At 51.0% G+C, this 25,532-nt stretch overlaps 1 protein-coding gene across 1 annotated transcript; it reads right to left on the bottom strand.

Moving 5' to 3' along the window:
* Nucleotides 1-10,487: 10,487 nt before the first annotated feature.
* On the bottom strand, nucleotides 10,488-17,220 carry Ppif (peptidylprolyl isomerase F). The gene is made up of 6 exons (XM_076834880.1): nucleotides 16,931-17,220; nucleotides 15,609-15,639; nucleotides 15,007-15,095; nucleotides 13,235-13,331; nucleotides 12,682-12,757; nucleotides 10,488-11,464 (listed from the first exon to the last, which is right to left on the bottom strand). The coding sequence occupies exons 1-6, from the start codon at nucleotides 17,123-17,125 to the stop codon at nucleotides 11,329-11,331; spliced, it is 624 nt and encodes a 207-aa protein (XP_076690995.1). The 5' UTR covers nucleotides 17,126-17,220; the 3' UTR covers nucleotides 10,488-11,328.
* Between the last annotated feature and the right edge of the window lie 8,312 nt (nucleotides 17,221-25,532).

Here is a 25,532-nt window from a genome sequence, read left to right as displayed (position 1 = left end):
GCCCTGGGCCCCACTGTGGCTGCTCACACTTGATCCTCTTGTCTGAGATGGGGGTTTGAGCCCCCCAACACTGGGCATCACACCCTGAACCAATGAAGTGTCCAGGGGAGAGGGAACAGTGAGTTCCTCCAGGAGCCAGGCCAGCACTGGGCAGGACTCTCACAAGTGGGGCCCTGGTGGAGTGTCCCAGATGGGAGCCACAGAGGAGCAGAACCATCAGAAGCCAGGGGTCTGCAAAGCCCTCTCACCCAGGATCAGTGCTCTTGTCTTTCCCAACCTTGCCACTCACCCATATCATCTGTATGTGTGTGGGGGGGTCATCTATGGGGGGACTTTAAACATGCCAATGCTCTGGCCCCATCACAGAATTGCTGAGAAACCTGCCTGGGCTGTCCTCAGGTTCACAAGACCCTCCAGATTAGCACACTGGGCCTCCAAGGCTGAGCCACACTGGATTTGTGGCAGTCCCTCGAGGTTCCATGGGGTTGATGGTGGTGTCATCAAGGAGGCCCATGGGCATGGGGTTCCAGCCCCACTGAGGGGCATCCAGCCCCCAGACCAGCTAATTGTGGCTATCTAAGAATAGTGCTACCCCGTGGGGGAGGGAGGGGAGAAAACTGGAAATCCCAGTTGACATGTGAAATTTTCCAAGTTTTAAGTTTTGGCAACTAGTTGACAAAACATTTAAATCCTGTACAGGTGAAAGCAGAGGTCTGTGGACAAGCCCAGGTTTCCTGACTGCAGACTATGAAATGGAGCAGAGGAAACAAAATGCAAATCTTTGGGGTCAGGGAACAGGGATGCAGGAGCAGGTGAGACAGGCAGGAACAGGTTCCTGACTCTGGAAGCAGGAGCCCTTGTCTGATTTGGGGTGCAGAGGCCACCAAGACTTTTCCTGTTTATTGGCATAAAGAGGATTCCCATCCACTGCCCTCTCTCAGGGCACACAAGGCAGGCAGGGCTGGAGGAGGCTCCAAAGTAGAAGGTGCCAGTCCAGCCACGTGTGTGAGTGCAGAGGGTGCCCTAGACACCAGAGAGGAGGAGACTCCACACCAGGCTCTCTGTCAGCCAGAGGACCCTCCAGAGCCCTAAGAGGGGTACAGCACCCAAAACACTGAGCCTGTCTCTGTCCAAGAGTGCTGAGACCTCTGCAGGGCTCCTGCCAGGCCAGCCCTGCCTGTCCCAGCTGTGTGACGTTGCAGTCCCCCTCATCCACTTCTATGAGATAAAACAACTCAGTGAAGGAAGACCCCACATACTGCTGGGCACCCAGGACAGCCTGGCTCAGAGGTGACCTCTTGCTTCCGTTGTCTGTGGCTCAGGCATAAACATCCTGCTAGGGATCACACAGCAGAGTGAGAGGGGCCAGACCTCGAACCCAGGATCCCATTTGCTCACCTCAGGCATGGCCTGCCCAGCCTGAGGCTTCCGGGCTGTGGTGGGATCCTCTTGAGTGCGTGCCTCCCTGTGCATGCGCCTGTGTGTTTTGTTTTCCCAGAAAACAAACCTAACACAAACAGCCTGAATTTCGACATCTCCTGTCTGGTGGAGCTGTGGAAACTAGTAACTCCCCTGGACAGGAAGGATTTCCGGTTGGACTTAATGCCCACGTCCAGAGGCGGCCAGCTGCTGAGGGGCCCAGGAGAGAACAGAGTCCATTAGAGAAGGACATGGGGGACCCAAGAGGATGGCCCAATTCTGGGAGGAAGCTGAGTCCCCACAGGAAAGGTGTCTCCTGGGATCACCCGTGGACATGTGGTAGAGCCAGGATTTAAACTTTTCGAGGTCTCCCTTCCCATTGCAGTGTTTCAGAGACAGATCTGGGACTAAGCTCCAGTTAGCAACCCAAACTCAGAATTGCCAAGGTGGGACAAGGAGTGAAGGCCCTAAGGGCTAGGGTGACCTTGAAGAACAAGAAGACCAAGCAGGAAGAAAAAGAGTAGGCGGGGGCAGCTCTAATCTGTGATGGTTATAGGGTCATATAGAGCCCCCTGTGTTGGTCCCTGACATAGAGCAGAATACCCAGGCCAGAGAGGTGGATTTGTAGGGCCCACCCACCACAGCACCAGATCCCAATGGGGGCTCAGTGTCCTCAGGCACTTAGGGAAATCAGGACACCCTGAGGTCTGCAGTGGACAGCCAGGCTGCTCCCGCCCACAGTACAGCAATGACCACTCTGCCCTGAGGTGGGAACCACTGTGGTATGGCGGTTCCTCACACCAGGAGGCTGTGTCTAGATGGCCATCCAGACTTTCTAGCCTCATGCATCCTCCTAACAATCCCCCAGGAGCCCAGGGAGGGGATAGTATGTCTAGGGCAGGGGGAGAAACTGAGGCTGGGGAAGCCCCTGACGTCCAAGCCCTACAACCTCTGCTCCACTCTCTGACCTCCACGGTCTGCTGTTTCTGAACCTGACAAGGGGGGCTGAGTGAATGTCTGTGAGCCCATTCGGTCTTCCATGAACTGCCACCCATGGGCTCTTCATCCTCAGGACTAGGCCTGGTGCCTGGCTAGGGCCAGCCCTCCCTGGGCTGAGCCGACAGGCCCCACCTGCCCTCAGACTTCTGACCCTGGCTCCCCAGGGCCTGGAAAACCCAGGGCCAGGTATCCAAAGAACTGCTGTCCTTCAAGCTGTCGTTGTCCCAGGGTGTCTGGGAGCAGGGACCAGGGCAGGGAGGGGCCCAAAGGAAGTGGGGTAGGCTCCCCTCTCAGTCAGGCGTTCTGGCTGTTCCCCAGAGCTCTGGCCTGAGCCAGGAACAGCCTGTCCTCAGCGCAAGGGCCCCTCCAACACCGCCCCCACCATTGATCCTAGGGCTGGATTCCCAGCAGAGAGGTTAGAAGCACTTCCCTGCCCCCACTCGACCCACTCGTGGGTGCATACACGCGTTCGCCTTCTCCCCCACTAGTACACACTGACACCATCGCACACGCAAACACGTGTGTTCACATAGGCACCTCACATGCACGTGCCCACAAGCCCAGCTGCAGCAGGTGGAGGGCCTGGGGCTGCCTCTGAGGCTAGTGAGGCTCTGCTGAGGGCGGGCTCTGCAGCCCAGGCCCCCAGCCTCTACCCCTCCCTTGTCCCCTCTTGGCCAATGCTCACTTTAGGGATGAGGAATCACTAAAGGGAGATGAGCTTCCTGTGAACCTGCCCACCTCCTCCCCCGCTGTATTGGGCCGAGGCTTGGTTGGCTTCTCTGGCCTACCTGGCTCCTCCGTTTCCGGTGAGGGACGCAGGCAACCAAGCCTCGGCCCAATACAGCGAGCAAAATTCTGTGCTCCTACTTCACACACTGGAAGGAATTCAGGTTCTGTGAGGTGTGATAACGACACTGGGATCCCATAAGAAAAGTCCTTATGGGTGACCACAGGACAACACCTGGGCTTTGTTTTCAAACAATCCAGAATGGCGGGGGGCGGACAGGGGGTGCTGTTGTAATGAGACCGGCCAGCTGCTGAGGAGCACGGCTGGGAACTGGAACTGCAGTACTTGACGCTCTGCTCTCCTCTTGTGTCTGTTTCCACACCTGGGCAGGAGATGAGCTCACAGGTGAGCCAGGCCAAGGTGTCCAAGGCAGACAGGAGGGGTGGGGGGCGTAAGGCACGTGCTGTGATTAACACGCATCTTTTTTGATTCTTGCAACATTTTACACAGGAGGAAACTGAGGTTCAGAGAGGTTGAGTGACTTGCTTAAGGTCATGGAGCTGGCAAGGAGCCGAGCCCCCATTCTCCTACCAAAGCCAACCCCCTTCCCAAGCCCCTGCCTCCAGGGGACAGAGGTACAGAGTCCGATCCCCCTCTCCTGCTGCTTCCTGCAACTGAGCTGCCCTCCCACGCAGCCCATGGGTCAGCTGCCTTACCCCGGCCCCCTCCACCTGCCCTGGCCCCCTGGCTCTGCCCATCACAGCCTGGCAGTCTCCCTGGGCATCATCTAGTACAGGCCCATGCTTCATGGAGACCTGGATAGAAGCCAGAACCCAGGCCCAGTCCTTCAAGAAGTGCCCAACTTTCTTGCCATTTCTATCCTTGGAAAGCTCCCAGGGGTCCCTCAGGGGTAGGGGCAGCTCGGTCCACCTCCTCTGTGCCCAAAGTGAGCAAGACAGGTTGGCAGCTGTGTCTTCTCTCCACGGACATGTTCCTCCTTCCTCCTCCTGGAGCCCTGAAGTGCGTCCAGTTGCCCTCCCCCCTTCCCCCTCTTGGACAAGAAGCCTCCAGCCCTCAAAGCTGGGAGCTGAGCAGCGTCCCCTCTCCCACCTTCTCTCCATCCCCCCTCCCTGTTCTGGTCACTAAGCTGAGCCCAGCTCCACAGCCCCTCTGCACCCAGCTTCTGCATCCTGTTGGACAATTTGGGGTTCAAGTTCTGCCTTGTGAATCCAGGATCATGGCATCTGCTGTGACCTCTGTCTCCACCTCCCTACCCTCATCCTGGGTGGGACACTAGGTCACTGTCTGACTCAGTTTCCTCCCTTGTTAATGGAAATAAGAATGCCCACCTATCTATTAGAGGGTTGTGACCAAGATTAAACTACATAAGGCAGACAGGAGCTTGGCACATGGGGCACACTCAAGAACTGTTAGCCACTGTGCTCATCAAAGAGGTGGTGATGGCCACCCGGGCCCCTGGATTTCTCTCTCGACCTCCTCCCATCCACCTCTTGAGCCATGCGCTCTAAAACCTGCGTCCTGACGGACTGCAGGACCATGCCCACACCTTGCCCCAGAGCAGGAACTTGGATCTGTCGACTGTCCTTGGCCTACCGACCACTTCCCTCCCTTCCCCAAGTACCCACATTCTGTTAGTCCAATTCTTTTGACTGGGCTTCTGCCGAAGTTCTCTTGTACTGTGGCAAAAGGCCCTTGCCAGGCACATAAATTTCTGGTCCTCCTTTTCCTGGGAACCTGACCATAGTCCTGCATCAAGGTGCAGACCACTTCATATGGCCTGCACCCCCTGCACAAACTAGCTAGCCCCAAATGTTCTTCCCTGTGCTTTCCTTTTGTACCCATCAGCCGGTCCCCTTCTGCCCTCTGGTGGCAAAACTTGAGAACTGCAACTATCTGCTGGCTGGCAAACCTGTACTGCATAGGAGATAAATGGGGATTTTTTTTTTTTTTTTTTCCTTTCCCCCAAATCCCAAGTGAGTCCTGATCTCCTCAGGCCTCAAACTTGAGTAAAATTTCAAGTGGTAATATCGTGCTTTCTCCCATTGAATGTAAAAACAATGCATGCACAATATGAAGTGAAAACAACAAAGATAGGCAGAAAGATGTGAACACCCCAGTAGTACATCATTGTTTGAAAAAGTCAATCTTTTTTTTTTTTTTTCCTTAATCACCTTTCTGTTTGGCATGGTGGAAAGATCTGGAATCAGAAGAGCCAGCGTTTGATCTGGCGGCTGTTAGACGGTCAGTTCACATCCCTCTGCCCCTCCAGGTCTCAGTTCCCCCATTGATCTAAACTTTCAGGACATTGGGTTCTAGCTAGAACTCTTTACTTGGGCACTCCTGACCTGTGATTAAGTCTGGAGTGGACAGAGCCCACAGGCTGCCCTGGGGTCATCCATGTAGTTCGTCTGAGAGCCTGCAAACTCCCCAGAAGCCTGGGAATATATATAGTCACATGCTGCATAATTAAGTGTCAGTTAACAACAGACCACATATATAACAATGGACCCATAGGATTATATTGCCTCAGGCCCTTGTAACCACCTTAGCTCATGTAAATATACTCTGCAACATTCACACAAGAATGCAATCACCTTGTGATGCAGTTCTCAGAACATGCCCCAGCATTATGCAAGGCATGATTATATAAGCAATCATATACTGATGTTCCTTGACTTATGATAGGGTCCATTACTACAGCTCCATTGTAAGTTGACAGTATTGTAATTTGAAAATGCATTTGATACATTGAATCTAACAAATATCATAGCTTAGCACCATGGTATACTAGAGTACTGATTGTTTACCCTCCTGCTTGCAGCTCTTGCTGCCATTGCCCAAAATCACAAGGGAGTATTGTATTGCTAGCCCAGAAAAAAAATATCAAAATTCCAAATTCTCAGTATGGTTTCTACTGAATGCATACTGCTTACACACCATTGTTACTCAGAACTTCATAAGTCAAACTATCATAAATTGAGGACGATCTGTAATCAACAAGGAATTGTCTCTGTAATAAATAAGAGATCTTACAACTTGACAACAAAATCACTAATTTAAAGGATCTGAATAGATTTTTCTTCAAAAAAATATATACAAATGTCCAATAAGCACATGAGAAGGCACCCAACATCACTAACCTCTGGGAGGTATAAAAAACAAAATCACAATAATAATATTGTGGTTTAATAATGCCACTTCACATCCACAGGAAAGGCTAGAATAAAAAAGATAATAGTGAGTGTTGGGAGGTGTATGTAGGGAATTGGAACCCTCACACATTGCTGGTAGAATTGTACAATGTAGTTATTTTGGAAAACAGTTTGACAATTCCTATGAAAGTTAAAGTTAAAAATAAAGTTACCATTGATATATAAAACTGTTTTTCACATTTAAGTGAAAGTGTATGTCTACTTTTTATATTTAAATTAAAATAGTATTTGCAATTAGTCTGTGATAAGTGAAACAATATGTAGTTTACCCCAAAGAAATCACTAAAAAGTAAGATGAAGAATTAAATCTAATGAGTAAATGAGATAGAAATGGAATCACTTAGGGAAAAAAAAATTTAATCCAAAAGAAGAAAACAGAAGGCAGATGGGACCAACAGAAAACTAATAGGTGGGTGGCTTAAATTTACATATATACCATTACATATAAATGGTCTAAATATTTCGTTCAATGTTAGATGGGATCAGATAGTAATGCTCAGTGCTCTGGTTGTCGGTCCACTATCTCTTAGCTCTAGAGCCTCCCTTCTTAGCCATTTGTGACACTGACAGTTCTCCCTTGCCACTTGGAATATATTAGGCTATATCGGCAGAGGGCACTGCAGAGAGTCTTCAACATTTCCATTTGCTCTTAGGCATCCCACTTTCCCTTTCAAAACATTGTGTTGTTTGTCTCTTGTTTGGATCCTGACATGTAAAACTGACACCAGGAGTGGTCCCACCAGATAATCCCCATAAAAATGGGATTTGGAGGTTGGTTTGGTTGTGCCCCTGGACTTGAAGGCAAAGCTGAACTACTGCCAATGAGAAATGGTATGCTAATAATTCCTAGCATGCAGTGACATCCAAACTAGTCACCTGTGGCCAAGTGCCAAAAGCATGTGCCTTCAGAGGCCAGTTGGCTGCAGCTCTTGACCATCATGACAGGGATGATGACCATGAAGACTGTGATGTGGGGTGAATTCTTTTGTGGCTACTTGATTGCTTACCAAATGAAAATGAAATACGTTTGTCCTTTAATTCTCAATGTAAGTAATAGTCTGAGAACCAGAAATCTCCCATGATAACTCTAAAAGATTCTCCAGTTTCTTGTAGGCACTAGGCTGATATCACATGAAATGAAACAAAAACTTAATTGTGTAGGTTGATGAATCACACTATCATTTGAGTTCAGTCTTATCAAGTTTTGCATGTGAAAGGGCATTGACAAGAAAGAATGGGATCCTGAAGTTTGGAATGGGGATATCTGGTTGGATCCAAATGAAAGCAACAACTTGAAACCTTAAGTAACCCTGGTCATCCCTTACCAGTGGAATTAGTTTTCTCTCCTGAGCCTGAGATAAAATAAAAATACTGTGATAACCTCACCTGAGACAGGTGCTTTGAGAGGGCACACTCAAGACCCACCACAATCACCCCCTACATAAATAGGTTGAATCTCAGCTTTTTTTTCAGATATTAAACCAACCTTGCATTCCTGGGATAAGTCACATATGGTTTGGCATTCATTAGGTATCAAGTGTGGCCAAGAATCTGCAGGTTTTACCAGAACTGTGATTCCTAGAAACATTGCTTTGGGCTTTACCAGGCCTAGGAAACATCTAAAAAATTTCTTTCATGCAGCAAAATTCTGTAGAACTATGCATGACAAGTCAGACAAAGGTGAATCCTGTTTGATGTTTCTACAAAGTCCTAGTACAGGGATAGTTGATCTATAGTGACAGAATTCAGTGATACTTAGGAAGAGGTTGGAGAAAACCTTTTGGAAAGATGGAAGTGTCTTAAATGGTACTTAGCTTAATCAATGTATGTGCTTGACAAATCATTGACATGCACACTTGAAACTTGTGAATTTTGTGTATAAATTATACCTCCATGAAGTCATTTTGAAAAAACTATCGTGTCTTATAAAAAAAATTGATGTTTCAGACTTTTAAAAACATGTTCACATGGTATCACACTTGATTTTATTATAAGAGCAGGTGTATGGCTCAATACTTCATTTATGCATTAAGTATTGAGTACATAGGACCAGCAATAAGCCAACATTTTCTTTGTGTATTACTTATGCTCTTGCTTTATGTAAGAAATAAGACCAGAGCCAGGCTTTTGCAGAGTATTGGGAGGAGAATTGCAGGGAGTGGGCTTGCCTTCAGAGAACTGTTTTTAGAAAACCCTTGCTTACCCCACTCCACTTACCCCATGCCAGACACCTCCAGATGGAGAAAACTACACCCCCTCCTAAGTGAGAAGGAAACACTGGATGATTAACTGAGTGAACATTCACAGCCTTGGAGGGATTACATTCTGAGACTCCTCAGAACTTAGCATGGAGCACATAGGTCAAGTTCCAAGGGGCTATCCCTCAAATTGTCACTGCTACCTGGAGTGCCTAAAGTCAAGAGCAACTGGCTTTGACCTCCAAAGTTTGGTAGTAATCTGAATGTGTGTGATCCCAAGACTTTTGGCAATATGTCCCCAAAAGGAGCCTGTGCCATGCCTCTGGATAAGTAAGAACCCTGGGTTCTAGCCATTGCTCTGCCAATTGACTCACATGGTCACCTGGATGATGTGATGAACAATTACCAGTTATTATTTGGTTCAAGATCCCATTCCTCAAATGAAATCCCTTGCATGAACTTAAAGAAAAAATGGAGAATATCTATGATGGCAAAGGGACTCAAGGCCCTGCCCCTCTCCTGCTTGCTCTACTCTTAGGCCCTTGAGAAATTTTTGAAAACTACCAGTCCTGCTGAGCTCCCAGTCCACACAGCTGCACCCTGACTTCATGGAAACTCCATGATTCAAGGACCCAACCCATCACCATGACCTCAGAGTGACTACATCAGCCAGTGACTTCATAGAACCTGACTCAGGAAAGTCTGTGTGGAAGGATTCTTGAGATGCCTCAAGAGTCCAAGTCCCTTCTCTGAGGACTGCCTGCCTGACCCCCCACCTCCCTGACCATACAGGGCTCTGGTGCTTAAGGCAGTTGTTTTTTGGGGGGCAGTGCGGGGTGGGGGGGTGGGGATTGAACCCAGGGCCTTGTGCATGCAAGGTAAACAGTCTACCCACTGAGCCCCTTAAGGAAGTTTTAATCCTCCTACCCTGAATTCTACCCTCCTTGTAAATTCAGAAACAACTGGATTCCAAGTTAGAGTGGCACATCAAGGACAGGAAAAGGGCTGAGGCTCAGTGCTAGAGTGTTTGCCTGCCACACATGAGACCCTGGGTTCAATCCCCAGCACCACACACACACACAAAAAAAAAAAAAAAAAAAAAAAAAAGTTCACTCCTTACCTTAGATGTTGGAGGCTCCTGGGCTTAGGCATTTCTCTCCTTTCCTAAGACTCTGACCATGGGCCATGTCATCATCCTTGTCATTCCAAGTGCTGATCACAGTGATGTGCCAGGCACTGTGCAATGTACTTCACATGGATCATACCTAATCCCCACCAGCCTGTGAGGTGAGCTTCCTGTACCCATCATGCACCTGAGGAAAACTGAACCTTGGGACTCTCACAGGCAGAGCCAGGACTTACTTGGAGCCAGTGCTCATCGTGGGGCATGGGTGCTAAGATGGAGTCTGTCTGGGCCTCCGCTTCATCTCTGAAGAAGGGGTGACAACAATGATCTCCTCATAGGTTGTTGGATGATTAAATGAGACAGTCCACGCAGAAGTCTTCAGCACAGGGCTAGGGCTGTACCTCAATAGTAGAGCCCTTGCCTAGTACGTGTTAAGGCCCTGGTTCAATCCCCAGCATTGTCAAAAAAAAAAAAAAAAAACAACAACGTCCTTGGTACAGTATGCGACACTCAAGCAGCTGAAAGTGCAACAAATTTCCCTCCAGCTGGGCATGGTGGTGCCTACCTAATCCCAGCATCTCAGGAGGCTGAGCTAGGAGCATCGTGAATTCAAAGTCCGCCTCAGCAACAGCAAGGTGCTAAGCACCTGTCTCTAAATAAAATATAAAATAGGGCTGGGGATGTGGCCCAGTGGTTGAGTGCCACTGAGTTCAATCCTTGGTAACCACTGCCCTCAAATTTTTGTTTTTTGCTTCAATTTCTTTCTAAATCCACAGACACCAGTCTTTTGTAGAAAATAGGATTTATTATCACATTTAAGGTGAACACTGAATGTTCTAGAAATCTTTTATATACATCATCAGTAGTTTCAATTTATTCAACACACATAAAAAGCAAAGTCCACCAGGAAATACTTTCCTCCTGAGGACAGGGCACTTACAAGCCACTTCCATTTTTGACACAGTGATTCACATTGACTTGGCACAGCTAGCAATAGGTTTGGTTCCCAGAGTCACCTGCTTCCACCCGCAGACTCTCCTCAAAAATGAGAGCAGCAAACCAACGGGATTCACAGTGATGGAAGGAAAGGCATCTTGGGAACTTCTACAAAAGCCCTGAGTTATGTCTCAAAGGTCAGGCTCTCAGGTTCTGAGTCCTGTGCCACCAACTCAGTCACATCACAGCATGATATAGTGTCACAGCTTCATTTCTAGGCAATTTTATAAAATTATTACAATTAGGAAGACAACATTGAACAGGTATCACAGCCCTTTTGCAGCAAGTGGCTGTCCCCCAGGTCAAGGATAAGGTAGAAACCTTCACTGGACGCTGACCTGTCACCACCACCCAAGACACAGATGAACTTGGGCTGGGCGATCATCAGCAATGCTTGTTGAGGGGTGTGTGGCCTGATGTCATATTAGATGCCCAGAAATGGGGTCGTGAGGGGAGAACATCAGGAGAGTGCCCTGGGGTCCTGCGGAGGGGCGTGTCCCCAAGCCTTCCTCAAGATCACACAGATGACAGTGGAGCCAGCACCGGCAGCTCTTTGGGGCACCTCCGCTAAGAGCCCTGGGCAGTAACCTGGGCAAGTCCTAGCTGCCGTCCCAGCACCTTGGCTGCGGGTTAGCTCAGCTGGCCACAGTCTGTGATGACAATCTTCTTGGATGTCTTCCCACTCTTAGAACCAAAAGATTCAATTTTCTTCACAACGTCCATGCCCTCTTTGACGTGGCCGAACACAACATGCTTGCCATCCAGCCTGGGGTGTGGGACAAGAAGACACAAGAATAGCACAATGTCACTCAACAGCCCAGCCACTCAGTCATGGGAACATCTGCCAATTCTGATAGAGCCCACTGATCCACTGATCCACTCCTGATGCCCCCAAACCCTGCTGAGCTCCCCCAACACACTCCAGCAGTTGCCCAGTTCCCAAGACAGGTTCTGCCACACACACTGTGACCTGGCCCCAGGCCACTTGGCCTGAACCCTGGTAACCTGGTCTATGACAAGTGAGCTGTCTGTGACAAGTGTTCTGCCCGGGGAGATGATGGGATATTGAACTACACTGAAGAAAGATGTCTACACAAGGGAACCTCTTTCACAGTCAGGAATTATGAAACGAGAGCCAACATAACAGGTGTGGAGGGACACAGAAGCCCTGAGCAACTCTTGATTTGAGAAAGTTCCAAGAATGTGAAAGGCACTTAGTCCTGCTCCAGTGATGTCAAGAGTGTAACAGCCAAAGGTGGAAGTGGAAGGCCCATTAAAGGCTCCATGGAAGGAGAGAAGATGGGCAGCAAGTCGGACCGCCCAGCCCTGACGTCCCATCTTTCTTGATTGAAAGGGAGAGACTAGCAGGTGTGCGTGCATCCCACCTAGGAAATCCTGGAAATGAGCTTATGTCTTGGCTCCCAGCCAGCTGTTGGGCCCCCAATCCCAGTGGCCCAGGGCTAGAACACTAGGGACTTCGAACAAAGAAACTTATCTCTTAATAGAAGATTTGCCAGGGAAAAGACATCCCCGGAGCTCACAGGCATGTGGGAAAGGGGGCCAGAAGGGAGTTATCTACAGGCCTGAGCTAACACAGGGCTCGATGAAAACCTGCCGTGAAATCCAACCATCTACTGCGCTGTTTTCCAAGGTACAGCCCATGATGAGAAGTGGTGGCCTGGACTAAACCAGGGGGGAACCTGCTTCTACTCAGGCCAAGGTGAGCCCTGCTGGCTGCGGCATTTTCCAAGAGTGTGTGGCAGAGAAACCCCCTTGTGTGTGTGCGCAAAATACACAGCAATGACAGAAGTCTGATTTTGACAGAGTTGTAGGACAACCCGAATTCTCCCTCAATCCTTTCACTAACTCTCTCATACAGACACACAGGAGAAGGCTAGTGTCCCAGATGGGACATGCACAAAGTCTCCTCCCTCCCTCCATAAGGACATCCCTCACCCCAGAGGGCTGGTGTGGGGAACTCACCAGTCTGTCTTTATGGTGCAAATGAAGAACTGGGAGCCATTGGTGTTGGGGCCTGCATTTGCCATGGACAGAACACCTGTCAAAACAAGCAGAGGTGAGCCACAACACCCCAGGGGGCATATCACTAGGAAGCCATTCAGAAGAGATGATGGCTTAAACCACATCAAGGAGCCACATCAAGAACACCTGAGTCTGCAGATCAGAAAACCAGAAGAGAAGCAGGCTCAACATGCCTGCCCTTGCTGCCTTCAAGGAAAGGGCCTTGGGGAAGCTCTCCATGAAAGAGCTGAGCAGGATCCCCAGTCCTGACTTCTAGACTTTTCCACACTCCACCATGGTCTCTCAGGGGATAACATGCAGAGTTTCTGCTTAAAGGCCCTCCCCACCCAAGTTCCCAAAGGGAAGGCGGTGTTCCAAAGTCAGAACCAACGGGCCAGAGTGCTAAGCCACCCCAGGGGACGCTGAAGGAAGGGAGGGGCACCCTGAGATCAGACTGCAGCCTCTTGGGGCCCGCAGCTGGGAGCTTAGAGAGGAGGACAGCAGCGCCACTCACCTGGCCCCACATGCTTCAGCGTGAAGTTCTCGTCAGGAAAGCGGCTCCCGTAGATGGACTTGCCCCCAGTGCCATTATGGTTGGTGAAGTCACCTGCCTGCACAAAAGCACCCTCTGAGTGGTCCCATACCAAGCTGGCAGGAGATGGTTCTCTGGCGCTGCCAGCAGCCCCCAACCCACTCAGGGCCCCCCCAGCCTGATAGGCATCCAGTGAAATGAGGACTAGTAAAATAATGAGGAAAATGAGCAAAAATAAAGTATAGTTAAGTATTTTCTGTCATAACAACGACCCTTAAACAGTGAGCTTTTTTTTTTTGAGGAAATTTTTAAGTAATCCTCCAATGAACCATTCTGGTCTGTTTCTTAGTGACCCAGGATTTTCAACATACAGCTCTTAGAGGGTAACAAGGAAGTAGCCAGAGGCCACGTTCCTGAGTGTGGTCTAGGGGAACAGCAGCTGGCTCGGGCCAGTTCACATTCCCTATCCTGGCTTCATGTCCAGGGGTGCTGGACATATTCCAAACACCCAGAACAGGGTCCCCCAGGGCTGGCATCCTTCCTCAGAGATTGCCTAAGATCCAGGACTTCCCTGGAGTGCTCTGACCAGAAGAATCGTGTGACTGCCCTACGCCAGTCTCTGGTTGTGGCCACACTGCGGTTTTCCTGAGATGGGATACTCAGGTGAGTCAAACAACCTACCCAGTCCAGCTAAAGCATCCACAGATGCCTGTAGGTGTCCTCAGACATCGGGTCTGGGTCTCTGAGGGCCACTACCTCATGCCACAGAAAACTCTCCAAATTTGGAAGTCCTTATCTTGACTCAGGACAGTCTCCTTAGCTCTTGCTTTACCCCTCAGCCAAAGGAAGAACTGTAAGCTCTGCAGCAGAAAGACCCAAGAGCTGGCCCCAGCTGGGCCCACAGCCACAGCCCTGCCTGCCCCTCCCTGCCTTCACCCCATTCAACACATATATAGGCATCACATAATGCCAGGAGTCTCGACCCCAATCCACTGCCAGCCACTGGGTCAAGGTGGAGGGAATGGGGATGGAATTCTGGGCAAAATTTCAGAAAAATCACACCATTCATGCCCCTGCCTTTAGGCTCCGCTGGCCCCAGGACATTAACCCCTGACTTTGAGTGTCTGCCAAAGAGAAGGCAATCCCAACACTGCCCAGGTCCTGACTCCTGGGAAGTTCTTGCTGCCAAGCCTAATCCCCAAGCCTCTGACACAGCAATACTAACTCTTTTAAAAAACGGGTAAGACATATTACTAAAAAGCACATTCACTTAACAGAGAAAAATGCCCTTCATGGAACAGAAGCTCCAAGTTCAGGCATGCACATTCCTCTCTGTGCCCTGTCTTCCTCCTCCTACCTCTTTCTCTCTATCCCCTTTGCCCAGTGTTCAAGGGATTATGCAAAAGGACAAGGCCAGGCACTGTGAGTCTGCTGCTCCTTCAAAGCCTTAAGGTCCATTCCCTGTGCACATCTATACCCCAACCCAGCTTGTCCCTTGAAGCCATTAATCTCCCTATGTAGCTAGGCAAGGCCATCCCACCACTGGCTCTGTTGCCTAATTTCTGGGGCAGGCAAGGGTCATAGCCACCTGGACAAGCTGTGGACTCTCAGGGTGAAAGGGCAAGGCAAGAGAGCAATGAGAAGAGCCCTCTGCCCCTGACCTTCTATGCAACCGGCACCCACACTATTAATGTTTACAATAATCCTTGGAGGCAGCTCCACGTGCAAAGAAGAGGCACAGAGGGCTGTGTTACCTGGCACATGAAGGAAGGAATCACCCTGTGGAAGGTCGAGCCTTTGTAACCGAAGCCCTTCTCACCAGTGCACAGGGCTCTGAAGTTCTCTGAGGGGCAGAGGGAGAGGCAGGTCAACCGGACGAGTCCCCAACCTCAGGGACTAGCAGCCTTGGGTCCCCCAGAAGGTGAGCTGGAGGTTGGCAGATCCTGGCCCACTTCCTGGATCTGCTCTGCCTGACTCACCTATGACTGGGACAAGTCACTTCCCTCTCTAACCCCAGTACCCAAACACGTGACAAGAGTATACACTCCTGGCTAAGCTAACCAGGTCACTGGGACAAGGAATCCCAGGGCTGTGGGCACATTGGACAGAAGGGAGGAGTTGTCTCTGGGAATTTACATGTGCCTTCCACTGGTTCTGAGTCTCTCAGCTACTACCAGACAGGTGGGCAGAGCCAACATGAGGCTCAGTGGGAAAGAAGGTCACCCCATGGCACCCAGCAGCTGAGCCTCAAGTGGAACTCCCACCTGATCTTTGTTTCTGAGCCAAAAAGCTTCCCACCAGCCCACAGGACTTACTTCACCCACTCCCTTCCATCTGGACACTAAGTTGCCCTTACCTGCTGTTTTTGGTACAACATCTGCTTTCAGCTATGGGGAGAGAAGAGGGACAAAAGAAGATAATTAGTCCAGAGGTAAGCGCAGAAAGGAGCCTCCTCACCACCCTAATCTCACAGTGGCCAAGGAAGTGTGAGAAAGAACCACATGGCCATTCCACTCCTGTTACCCCAACCCTCCCTCCAGGAGGCAGCCTAAGCAGCTATCATTTCTGGCAGCCACTTCCTGAACCCAGGGCTGGGAGGAGGCAGCCTCAGTTTCCTAATTTATCAGAAGGGACTAACAATATCACCCTGGCCCACTTCCCACTTCCGGGGCAGAACTGACAGAGGGACTGGCCCTAAACCGCCAGAGACTCAGGGCCTAGACTAGGAAGCCAGTCCAAGCTCCTGGATGCACAGATGGGAAACTGAGGCCCAGAGAAAGGCAGGAAGGTATGGGTAAGGAAGGGAGGTTGGAGCTCCACCCAAGGAGGCCTCTTGCCTCTCAGCTTCAAAGATCATTCTTACAGTAAATGAGGGCAGGGAGGATACTCCCCATTTCCCAAAAGAGAGAGAAATAAATAAATACCAAGGGTTCCCAGGAAACCAGATAATCCATACTAACTGACCCCTTTATTCAAAGTGGGGATAGACTAGGGCTTCCTCTCCATTACTTTGTAGATCATGTGTTTCTTGTTTTGCTTCTGAAAGGGAGAGAGGCAGGTGCTGAGTGTCACCCCTAGAAGGAGGCTAGGACTGGGGCTCCAGGCACACTGCCCCATTCTCAGGAGCGCCATCCCGAGTTCACCCGGTGGTCCGGCCGTGGCCTGCTGGGTACTCACCACCCAGAAGAGAAGGGTCACGGCCTAAGCCGCTTCTCCCTTCCATTACCCAGCACCCCGCGCCTCGAGTGTGGGCGGGACGGCTGCGCAGACCCAGGGAGCACCTGGTGTTATGCAAGGGCTGCCACGTGAGCGCCCAGCGGGCCTGCGGCCGGTACCAAACCCGACACCTAGGAGCTCAGCGCAGACCCGGGCCTAATGGGCTTCGGCACCCCTCCCCCAGCCCGCCGGCAGCGTGGCGCTGGGACTTCACCCTCCACAGGCTGACCTTGAGCTTCGACCTCCCCTCAGGTCTTTCCTATCGCCTCCACAATTCCGCGGGAGGCTGCATGAGACCAAGCTGATATACCTTCTCAGAGAGGGGGAAACTGAGGTCCAAGACCCGGAGGTGGGAGGCTCAAGGTCATCAAGCGCGCCAGGCACAGTAGAGGGCCGGGGTCCAGGGCTGCCCCAGGACGATCCCGCACGCCCAGGCCAGCCCTGTCGGGGCGAGTGGCTTACCTCCAGCACCACGCGGCCGAGTGGCTGCCCATCGGCGCCGACATCCAGGTACACAAGCGGGTTCCCGGAGGAGGAAGAGGGTGGGTTGTGGGCGCTGCCGCTGCTGCAGGTGCGGGCCGCCGAGAGGCGCAGCGGCGCGGAGCGAGGGACCGGGAGCAGGCCAAACAGGCGGGAGCCGCAACGCAGCGCCAACATTGCGGGCGCGATTGGGGCGGGAAGCGATGCGAGAGAAGACTACGGCAGCAGAGGTCACACTCCCAGGAAGCGATCCTAGATGACCGCGCGCCGCCACTTTTATTGGCCCGGCCGTCTTCGAGGCTCCGCCTCCGTCACGCCCCCTCCAGGCTTGTCCGCGGGCGACCCCTACTGGCACATAGGACTGGGCAGCCAGTTGGTGGAGCTGAGGAGCTTCAAGTCTTTTGATGGGCCCCTGACAGGACCAGAGACCCTGGGGGACAAACACGACCGTGCAAGAGGATGCAGCTCCATTTTTATGCGGATCTCAATCGATTTTTTTAATTTTCTATTTTAAAAGGAAAAAATCTGGGCTGGGGTTGTGGCTCAGTGGTAGAGTGCTTGTCTAACATGCATGAGGCCCTGGGTTCCATCCTTAGCACCACATAAAAATAAAATAAAGGTATAGTTAGTCCACCTAAAACTAATAAATAAATATTAAAAAAATAAATAAAAGAAAGAATCCTAACTGCATGGTTAACTGCAAAATATCACCATCCATGTTTTCCTTCTAATATAATGGAAGTCTACTTTTGTGCCTTGTATATAGAGACAACTCAAGCCAAATGACCCACCCCCTGCCACTCCTCTCCCTAGAGGTGCTGCACACAGAAATACAGAAAGATGATAGCACTGAGATTTAGAGAAAGGTGGAGATCAGAAAACTGATTAGAGAGGGCAGGCAGGAGGAAGCAGATAAGCAGAGACTCCTCGCAAGTTACCTCACAAAGTGACCACAGGCCTCCTTGTCCTGATCTGAGCCTATCTCTAGATGCTTCTAGAGACCAGACCCTCTTCCTTAAATGCACTGTGGTCCTACAGTGCTCCTGCCAGGTCCAAAGCCCTCTGAAGCTGACTCCTCCTCCCCAAATCCACAGACTGACAGCTCTGGTCCACACCAGTCAGGCCAGGCAGGTGGCATCCCTCCCACCAAATACTCACCCTGAAATAGAGAGCTCCTGTCCAAACTCACAGCACCTGCAGGTAGATGCACAGCAGCCATCCCATAGGGAGTACAAGGAAAAGTGACAAAACATGACACAGAAGAGAAGGGACCTCAGAGAGGGGGACCACAGCAGGGGATTTAAACCCCAAATTACTTCATACAGCCTGGGAGGCACAGGAGGCCCTCAGTAAATGAGCACCAGCAAGGGCCTGAGAGGGCATCTGGGCTCACCCCTGTACTCTGCAGATGAGAAACTGGCCCAGAAAGAGCAGTTTTCTGACCCTAGAGGATCCTAGAGTCCCGCTACCAGTCAGTGCCTGTCCTTCCAGATACCTAGTAAAGGAGTGATGATAACCCTTACCCTGCTTTCTAACCAAGTCTGTTCTAAGGGGAAAAAAATGAAGGAGAAAGAGGAATTAATCAACTGTTAGCACTGTGCCCAAGAGTGTCAGTAATGGATAATGTAGACCAACTATTTGGGGCTTGGGACTCAGACAGCAAGGAGTGTCAACTGCAGGGGCCCAGAGGCCTGAGGTAACAAGAGAAGGAAGCAGATTCTTGGAGGCAGGTGGACTTGAGCTGGGACCTGCTCTGGACTCACCTACCCCAGTCCTTGAGTCAGCTTATGGGAAGGGGTTGGGCAGCCATATGCTAGGCAAAGCCCTGTCCTAGCCTCCTGAACATGCAAGCTTGACCCCTTTTCTGGAAATTCACAACCCCCTTGTCTATATTTCTGTCCTAGCAGGGGTCTGGGCATTCATTGAAACCTCAGTGGGATGCTGCCTAGGTCCCAGTCCAGCTTGGGGCCTCCCTTTGCCCTGGGGAGTGACCCCTCTTTTCTTGAGATTGTGTCCTGAAGTAAGCAGGCCTGAATGGGGAACCCACTTGCTCCCTACCCCACCTAATCCCTTAGTGTGTCGCCCAGACCCCTCTGATATTCAGACACACTGTAGATTTGAGGGAGGGCCATGGCTCATCTCACGGGCCCTGCGGTGAAGCTTTCTGAGAGCCAAGGCCCCCAGCAGCCAACCCCAGCCCCTGAGCTCACACAGCCCCCAACCATATCAACAGGGGTCTTTGGAACACTGCTCTCTCTCAAGCCTGCTATTGGGACCTTAGTTTATTCCCCATCCTGATCCTGCATGAGCAGTCCTAGCCCAGGAGAGCTGCTAACATTCAGACAACCACTTCTACTCAGTATTTCCCCAGCCCTAAGCTCACCTGCTTATCACATCTGCCTGAAAGGCAACCCCATTTACAGATGGGAAACGCAGGCCCCAAGAATTAGGGGAGTGAATGGCCCAAGGACGGTGTTGGAGCTGCGCCCTATCTGTCTGACTTCAGGATTGGGGTTATTGCATGTCAGTCCTCCTTGCCATCATCAAGGAGCTGGGAATTGGGACAGAGTGGGGTGGGCAAGAGAGAAGTCTTGGACAGATGGCCCAGAAATACAGAAGCCGAGGAGGTAGCCAGGAGCTATGGATCTCAGGGATCAGGGAGAAGGTTTCCACCTGGGGGATCAGCTCTGACATGACCATGTCTGAGAGAGAGACACAAAGATATAAAGAGGTGATTCTAGAGGGGTATAAGCCAGTGCCAACCCCGACAAGGAGAGGTCAGGCCACTGATGTTGAGCATGAGCCCAGAGGCCTGTAGAGGCCCAATCACAGAGCCTGGAGGCCAGGCTGAGGTCAGACACTGTTGGACAGCACTGGAGAGCCACAGAAGGTGCTACGCCCCCACCCCCAGCTTTCTTCCTTCAGATTATTTCTTCTTCCCTTTTTGGAAAATCAAACATCATCGTTACCTCCTGTCTAAGCCAGAGAAAAGTTCACCTTCCCCACGGGCTTGGTTATGATGTCATCCCTACCTGTGCTGTCCTCAGTGGTATCAGGAAGAGAGACAGTCCCCAGGCTGAGCCATGGCTGAGCACATGCTCAGCCCTTGAGGACACTGGGCCCAGGTGAGATCACGTAGGTGTTGGCACTCACCTGGCTCCCCAGCTATTTGCCACTCTGTGTCATCCTCAGAGACAGCAGTGTTTCTCCCCACTCGGCCCACATGACTTCTTGTCCAGGGTGCAGATGGTTGTTGCCACCACCTGGGGATCCTATAACTGTGCCTGTAGGCTTCACAGAGCGGCAGTGCTTGGCACCTGCAAACTAAGGTGCTTGTGGGAGCTGGGCAGGTGACATAACTGTGATACCGGTGGAGAAGACATAAGTAAAAAGGGGAGGGGACACTCTATCCAAATGGCTAAGGCATAACCCAGTTAAAGGGTCACTGCTGCCAGGCCAGCGCTTGTAGGTGGGACTGTGGGTCCAGAGTAGCCAGCCAGGTGTTCTCATTCTCCAGTAAAAGCTGAAGACTTCAGATATCATGCAAATCTAAATTTTAAATGTTGGTAACTAATTTTAAAATAAAATTAACCACTAGTGAGCCATAAACAACACGTCTGCAATCCAGATGAGGCCTCAGGGACAGGAGTTCCTAAGAACTGAAGCTCAGAGAGGTACAGTGACTTTTCCAGGTCACACTGCAGGGCAGTAAGTACTAGGACTGTAGCCAAATCCCTGTCTTCCCTCTTGCCAGGGTCCTTTCTTTCTTCCTGTGTGTTTTTCTTCCTGTGTGCTGGGCCCTGAGCTTCACCCTGGGGACAGGCAGTTAGAGTGCAGTGTGTCTGTGGTTGCAGGCGGCTGTTTGCACAGCAGGGGTGAATGCTGTGGTTGTCCTGGGGTGTGAAGTTAGGGTTGGGCTAGAGAGAGCCTCCAGGGTGAGCCAGGGTGAAGGCAGGCAGCCCTGCTGGGGCACAGGGTGAAGTTCTTGTCCTGAAGGCTGCGTTTGCTGTCAGTGTCAGACTCTGAGTGCTGTGGCCTGGGCTGCTGCCTACACAGTAGTCCGTAGGTAGAGGAGGCCTTCGTCTCTCTTGGTCCTGCTTGAGGGGCTTGGGGTCTGAGCCAGCACCTGGCACAGAGGTTCTCGGTGACCCTGCTGAGAGGCGATTGTGATAGCTTCGCTCTGGGGCTGCTCCCCTGGGGAATCTCCAGGCTTCGTGCAGTTCACATGAGAGCTGTAGCTTGTGCTGGCTTCCAGGACCCAGATCAGTATGGAGGGCAGGGAGAGGCCAGGACCTGGAGTGGGCGGGGTGTCCGCCTTAAGGTCCAGGGTGGTGACAGGCACAATGACCAGGGAGACACTCCAAGGGGAAGAGTCCAGCTATGTGATCAAGGTCACCGCAGGCCCCCAGGGGGCTCAGCAGGGAATGGCTCACACTCCAGCTGCCTGGTTCTGACCCAATCTCCCCAGCTCAGTTACCCAAACTCAGAAGTCCAGGGAGCTCACCTTCCAGTCTGTGCATGTCCACTGTGGGCTGGGTGACCCCAGGGCTGAGAAGACTTCCTGAGAAGCCTCCACCTAGGGGAAGAGCTGGGGGACTGGAGAGGCGGTCGGCTGGGAAAGGGCGGCTGTCCACCAGCCTGGGCCTGGCAGCATGGGCTTTGGAGGTGGCAGAACTCTGATGCAGGCCTGGCTCCCCACTCCTTCCTTCATGAAATGAATCCATGGCGTCCCTCCATCATATTCTCTGAGCCCCTGCCATGGGCTCCGTGCTGGTCTAGGTTCTGGAAATAGGTGATCGCTGGACCCAGAGGCAAACTCACATTCTTAGGGAAAAGAGAGAACAATCAAAAGACTTCCAGAGAGTGATATGTGTTACATCAAATGTGTTACATTGCCATTTGCTAGAGTGACTGAGTCAGAATCCCTTCTAGGGAGGCTCCAAGTGGCCTGACCACAGAGGGGACATTCGGACCCAGTCACAGGTGGCTGTGTGAACTCAGGGAAATATTCTGCTTGTTTTTGTTTTGTTTTATGCCTCAGTCTCCTCATATGTAATGACGAGTTAATAACACCTGCCTCGCTGAATTGCTCATACTAGGAAGAACAACATTACAAGTCCTTTGAACCTACTAGGAGCTCAGGGAATCAATGAATGAATGAATGAATTAGTGAATGGATGAATGAATACTGCCCGGCCCAGGCCAGCTGAGGATTCAGAGAAGGGCGATTTGCATGGATGATATTGTACCTTATGGTGGGATCCTGTGGGGGTTTGTAGGTGGGTTTTTACTACTTCCCATCCCAGGCTCTCCTTAGAGAATTAATAATGCCATCCCTGCTTCTAACTGGCATATGACATTTGGAGTCTTCCTCACCTGAAAGTATACTCAATGCCGTGGCTTCTGCTGCTGCTGGATTTTTGTTTTGTTTTTGGTACTGGGGATTGAACTCAGGGGCACTCAACCACTGAGCCACATCCCCATCCCAGTCTTGTATTTTATTTAGACACAGGGTCTCACTGAGTGGCTAAACACCTCGCCATTGCTGAGGCTGGCTTGAACTCCAAATCCTCCTGTCTCAGCCTCCCAAGCCGCTGGGATTACAGGCATGCGACACTGCGCCCAGCTGTGGCTTCTTTTGATCCACACAGTTTGTGAGGCTGGCTGGGCAGGGTTGCACTCTTCTGATAGAGTAGGAAAGATGGGGGCTCCAAGTACATGGTGGGGGGGAGAGCAGCCCAAACAGCCAGTGTTTAGGTTTGGGTTCTCTCCACTCTATAGAGAAAAAGTTGTCATGCACCCTTTCCCCACTCCCGCCCTTACTGACAGTCTCTAAGTGGCTCCCAGTGATGCCTGAGAGCCTGGTACAGTCCCCTGGCCTTGAGTGCAGGGTAGATCAACTGATCCAGATTCTAATGCACACAATAAAGCTGCATTGATGGATCCGTTAAAGGTTTCAAAGTGACTGATTCCTACTCCAAGTGTCCTCTCCATCCCCTCCCCCACCATCTCTCCATACAGAGACACACACATCACCAGCTCCCATGTCATGAGGACACCAGGCAGCCTATGGGGAGGTCCCCACAGTAAGGACCCAAAGCCTGCCAGCAGTGTTCTTGGACATGGAGCTTCTGCAGCCTGCCAGTGGCCTCATGGATGGACTCAGAAGTGGATAGCTCCAGTGGAGACTTGGGATGACCACTGCCCCAGCCCATAGCTCTGCTGCAACCTCCTGAGAGGCTCTGAGCCAGAGGCGCCCAGCAGCTAGCCCACGCCTGGATACCTGCTCTGCAGAAACTGGTAATCCATGATTGTTGGTTTAAGCCACTACGTGTTGGATCATTTGCTCGGCAGCAATAGATAGCTAATACACAAAGCATCTCAGGCCCACCCCCAGCCACAGCCTTTTGAAGACTCCATTGCCTCACACACAGTCGATTGCTGATCTGCCGTCTCAGTAGCTTCAGTCACCAGCTGCTTTTGGCAGAGACTCCACAGGCACAGTCAGGGAGAACTGGCCTTGCAAGACAGGACTTGCTTGTCTTGGTGGAGACAGGGAGTAGGCTGGCTCATTGGTCTCATTCCTCTGAAGGTGAGTGGATGGAGTTAGAGGGAAGGAGCTGGAGGAAGTCTTCAGCAAGGGGGCTTGAGCCTCATTTTACAACTCTGCCCTGGGTTCTGTACAAAGGTGACACCCTTGAGCCACAGGAGATTGTTAGCCCTGTCTTACAAGTGAAGGGATGGCAGCCCGGAGAGTGTAGTTGGGTTGCCCAGGTTCACACCAGGCAAAATGGAGAATGGAATTCTGTCTTGGCTCTGTCTTTCTTCGGGACTTGGTGGGCTTCCCGTGGCTCTCGGAGATGGATTATGGCAGACTTCATCTAGTGCATGAAGTCTTTTTCCAGCTAACCTTACACTGTGCTTAGTAATATAGATCTATGGTGCCATCCAGTCCTAATGATAATGGCACAGGAGGGTCTCTGGTTCCCATGTGATAGATCCCAGGTGGCTGAGTTGGACTTGACCCCTTGGCTGACTCCAAAGTCTGCACTGTCACCCACTGCCCAGGTCTTCTTGCCCCAGGGAGTCTACCCTTGGCCTCCAGCCCGCAGTGCCAGCCTCCCACACTGGGCGAGAATTGTGTAAAGAGCTCAGTGCTGTGGGTTCTGTACTGCTCAACTGTACACAAACCCACAGCACTGGACTGTTCACACAGCTCCCACCCAGGATCAACAGGAAAAGGAGTTGGTCAGCAGGACCCAAGACGTCCCCAAGCCAGCCTAGAGTGGCCCTTTGTGCATGCTTCATTCCCACCCTTATTTACTGTTTGCTGATTTTCAGTGGCTTTTCTCAACACCTCATTATCTAGGGAAAGGCCTGAGCCCTTGCCAAGGCTGGCTTGCTCAGCCCTCACCTGACTCTGGGCTCTCCACCCAGGGAGGCAAACAGCCATAATTCTGCAGTCTCCTCTCCCTTTCTTGGTCTGTTGATGGGCACAGTTTTCTTGAGTCTAGGGACCTGACCCTCTTAATCTCTACTTACTAATTCTGAGAACTTTCTTTCCTCTGTTGAAATAAATTCTCTTCTAATCAACGATGTTTGCCTTCTCATCGATATTGCCCACCATTGATCACAGGTGTTTATCTTTTCTTCCAATTAAAATAAGTACTGCAGCCTTAAGTGCTTGATAACAATAAGAACACCTATCCTTTATTGCAATGTAATAAACTGCATTCAGCAAGTGTTTATAATGTTATTTATTAATTCCTGCATGACCCTAGAGAACTAGCACTCACTGCTCTTTATAAATGTGGCCTCCAAAGCTGACAGAAGTGTCACAAGCCATTCCAGATCACATGGACCTTCCTTCATGTTAAGTAAATGGCCAAGCAGCTGGTATTTGGTCCTACTCTGCCTAAGCCTAGACTTTGGCTCCTACCTTGAACGTGATCTCTAGTGTTATTAAATTGTAGCATAAAATGTCAGCAGGCCAGACTGAGAGAAATCTCAGTTTATGTGACAAATGTCTCAGATTTTAAGTGAGCTGTGGCTCAAATAGTTGATTGACTCACAGGCTATATTCCTACGACAATATCTATGTCACAGGTCCTGGTATTTGGCTTTCCCAGGCACATCTGGGGAGCACAACAGAGGCCTCAGCTCCATGGGAACAGACTTGCAGATTTAGCAGAAGTCCCAAGGAGATGGGGCAGGGATCCTGTGAATCAAGGGTATGCAGAGCAGGTCTGGCTTCTTTGTTCACTAGAGGAGCAGGTGGGGTGGACACAGTGCCACCTCCAAAGAGATAAGAGGTGCATTGAGTCAGATGCCACACCACAGAGGTCCCACAGCCAGGTCCAGTGGAACCAGATTTGGGTTAATTTAGGTGAAACAGCTTTCTGTCATCAATGGTGTTGCACAACAGTTTAATAAGTTTCCCGTTGCTGGAGGTGTGCAGGAAATGCCAACCAGAGATGCCCCCAGAGTATACCTACCCAGTGTGGGTGGTATAGTCCAGGTGACCCAGGAGGTTCCTTCCAATTCTGAGACTCCGATTTAGTTCCCCTAAGTCAAGGCTGCCTGG

Source organism: Callospermophilus lateralis, chromosome 15, assembly GCF_048772815.1.
Source record: "Callospermophilus lateralis isolate mCalLat2 chromosome 15, mCalLat2.hap1, whole genome shotgun sequence".
NCBI classification, from domain to species: domain Eukaryota; kingdom Metazoa; phylum Chordata; class Mammalia; order Rodentia; family Sciuridae; genus Callospermophilus; species Callospermophilus lateralis.
This window is presented reverse-complemented; position numbering and strand designations above follow the sequence as displayed.

What these genes read in the sequence shown, in the direction of transcription:
- Ppif (XM_076834880.1), bottom strand. Translation starts at nt 17,125, where the DNA reads ATGTTGGCGCTGCGTTGCGGCTCCCGCCTGTTTGGCCTGCTCCCGGTC. An exon ending in TCGGCCGCGTGGTGCTGGAG is followed by an intron (nt 15,640 to 16,930) that starts GTAAGCCACTCG and finishes CTCTCCCCATAG; the next exon opens with CTGAAAGCAGATGTTGTACC. An exon ending in TGTTGTACCAAAAACAGCAG is followed by an intron (nt 15,096 to 15,608) that starts GTAAGGGCAACT and finishes TCTGCCCCTCAG; the next exon opens with AGAACTTCAGAGCCCTGTGC.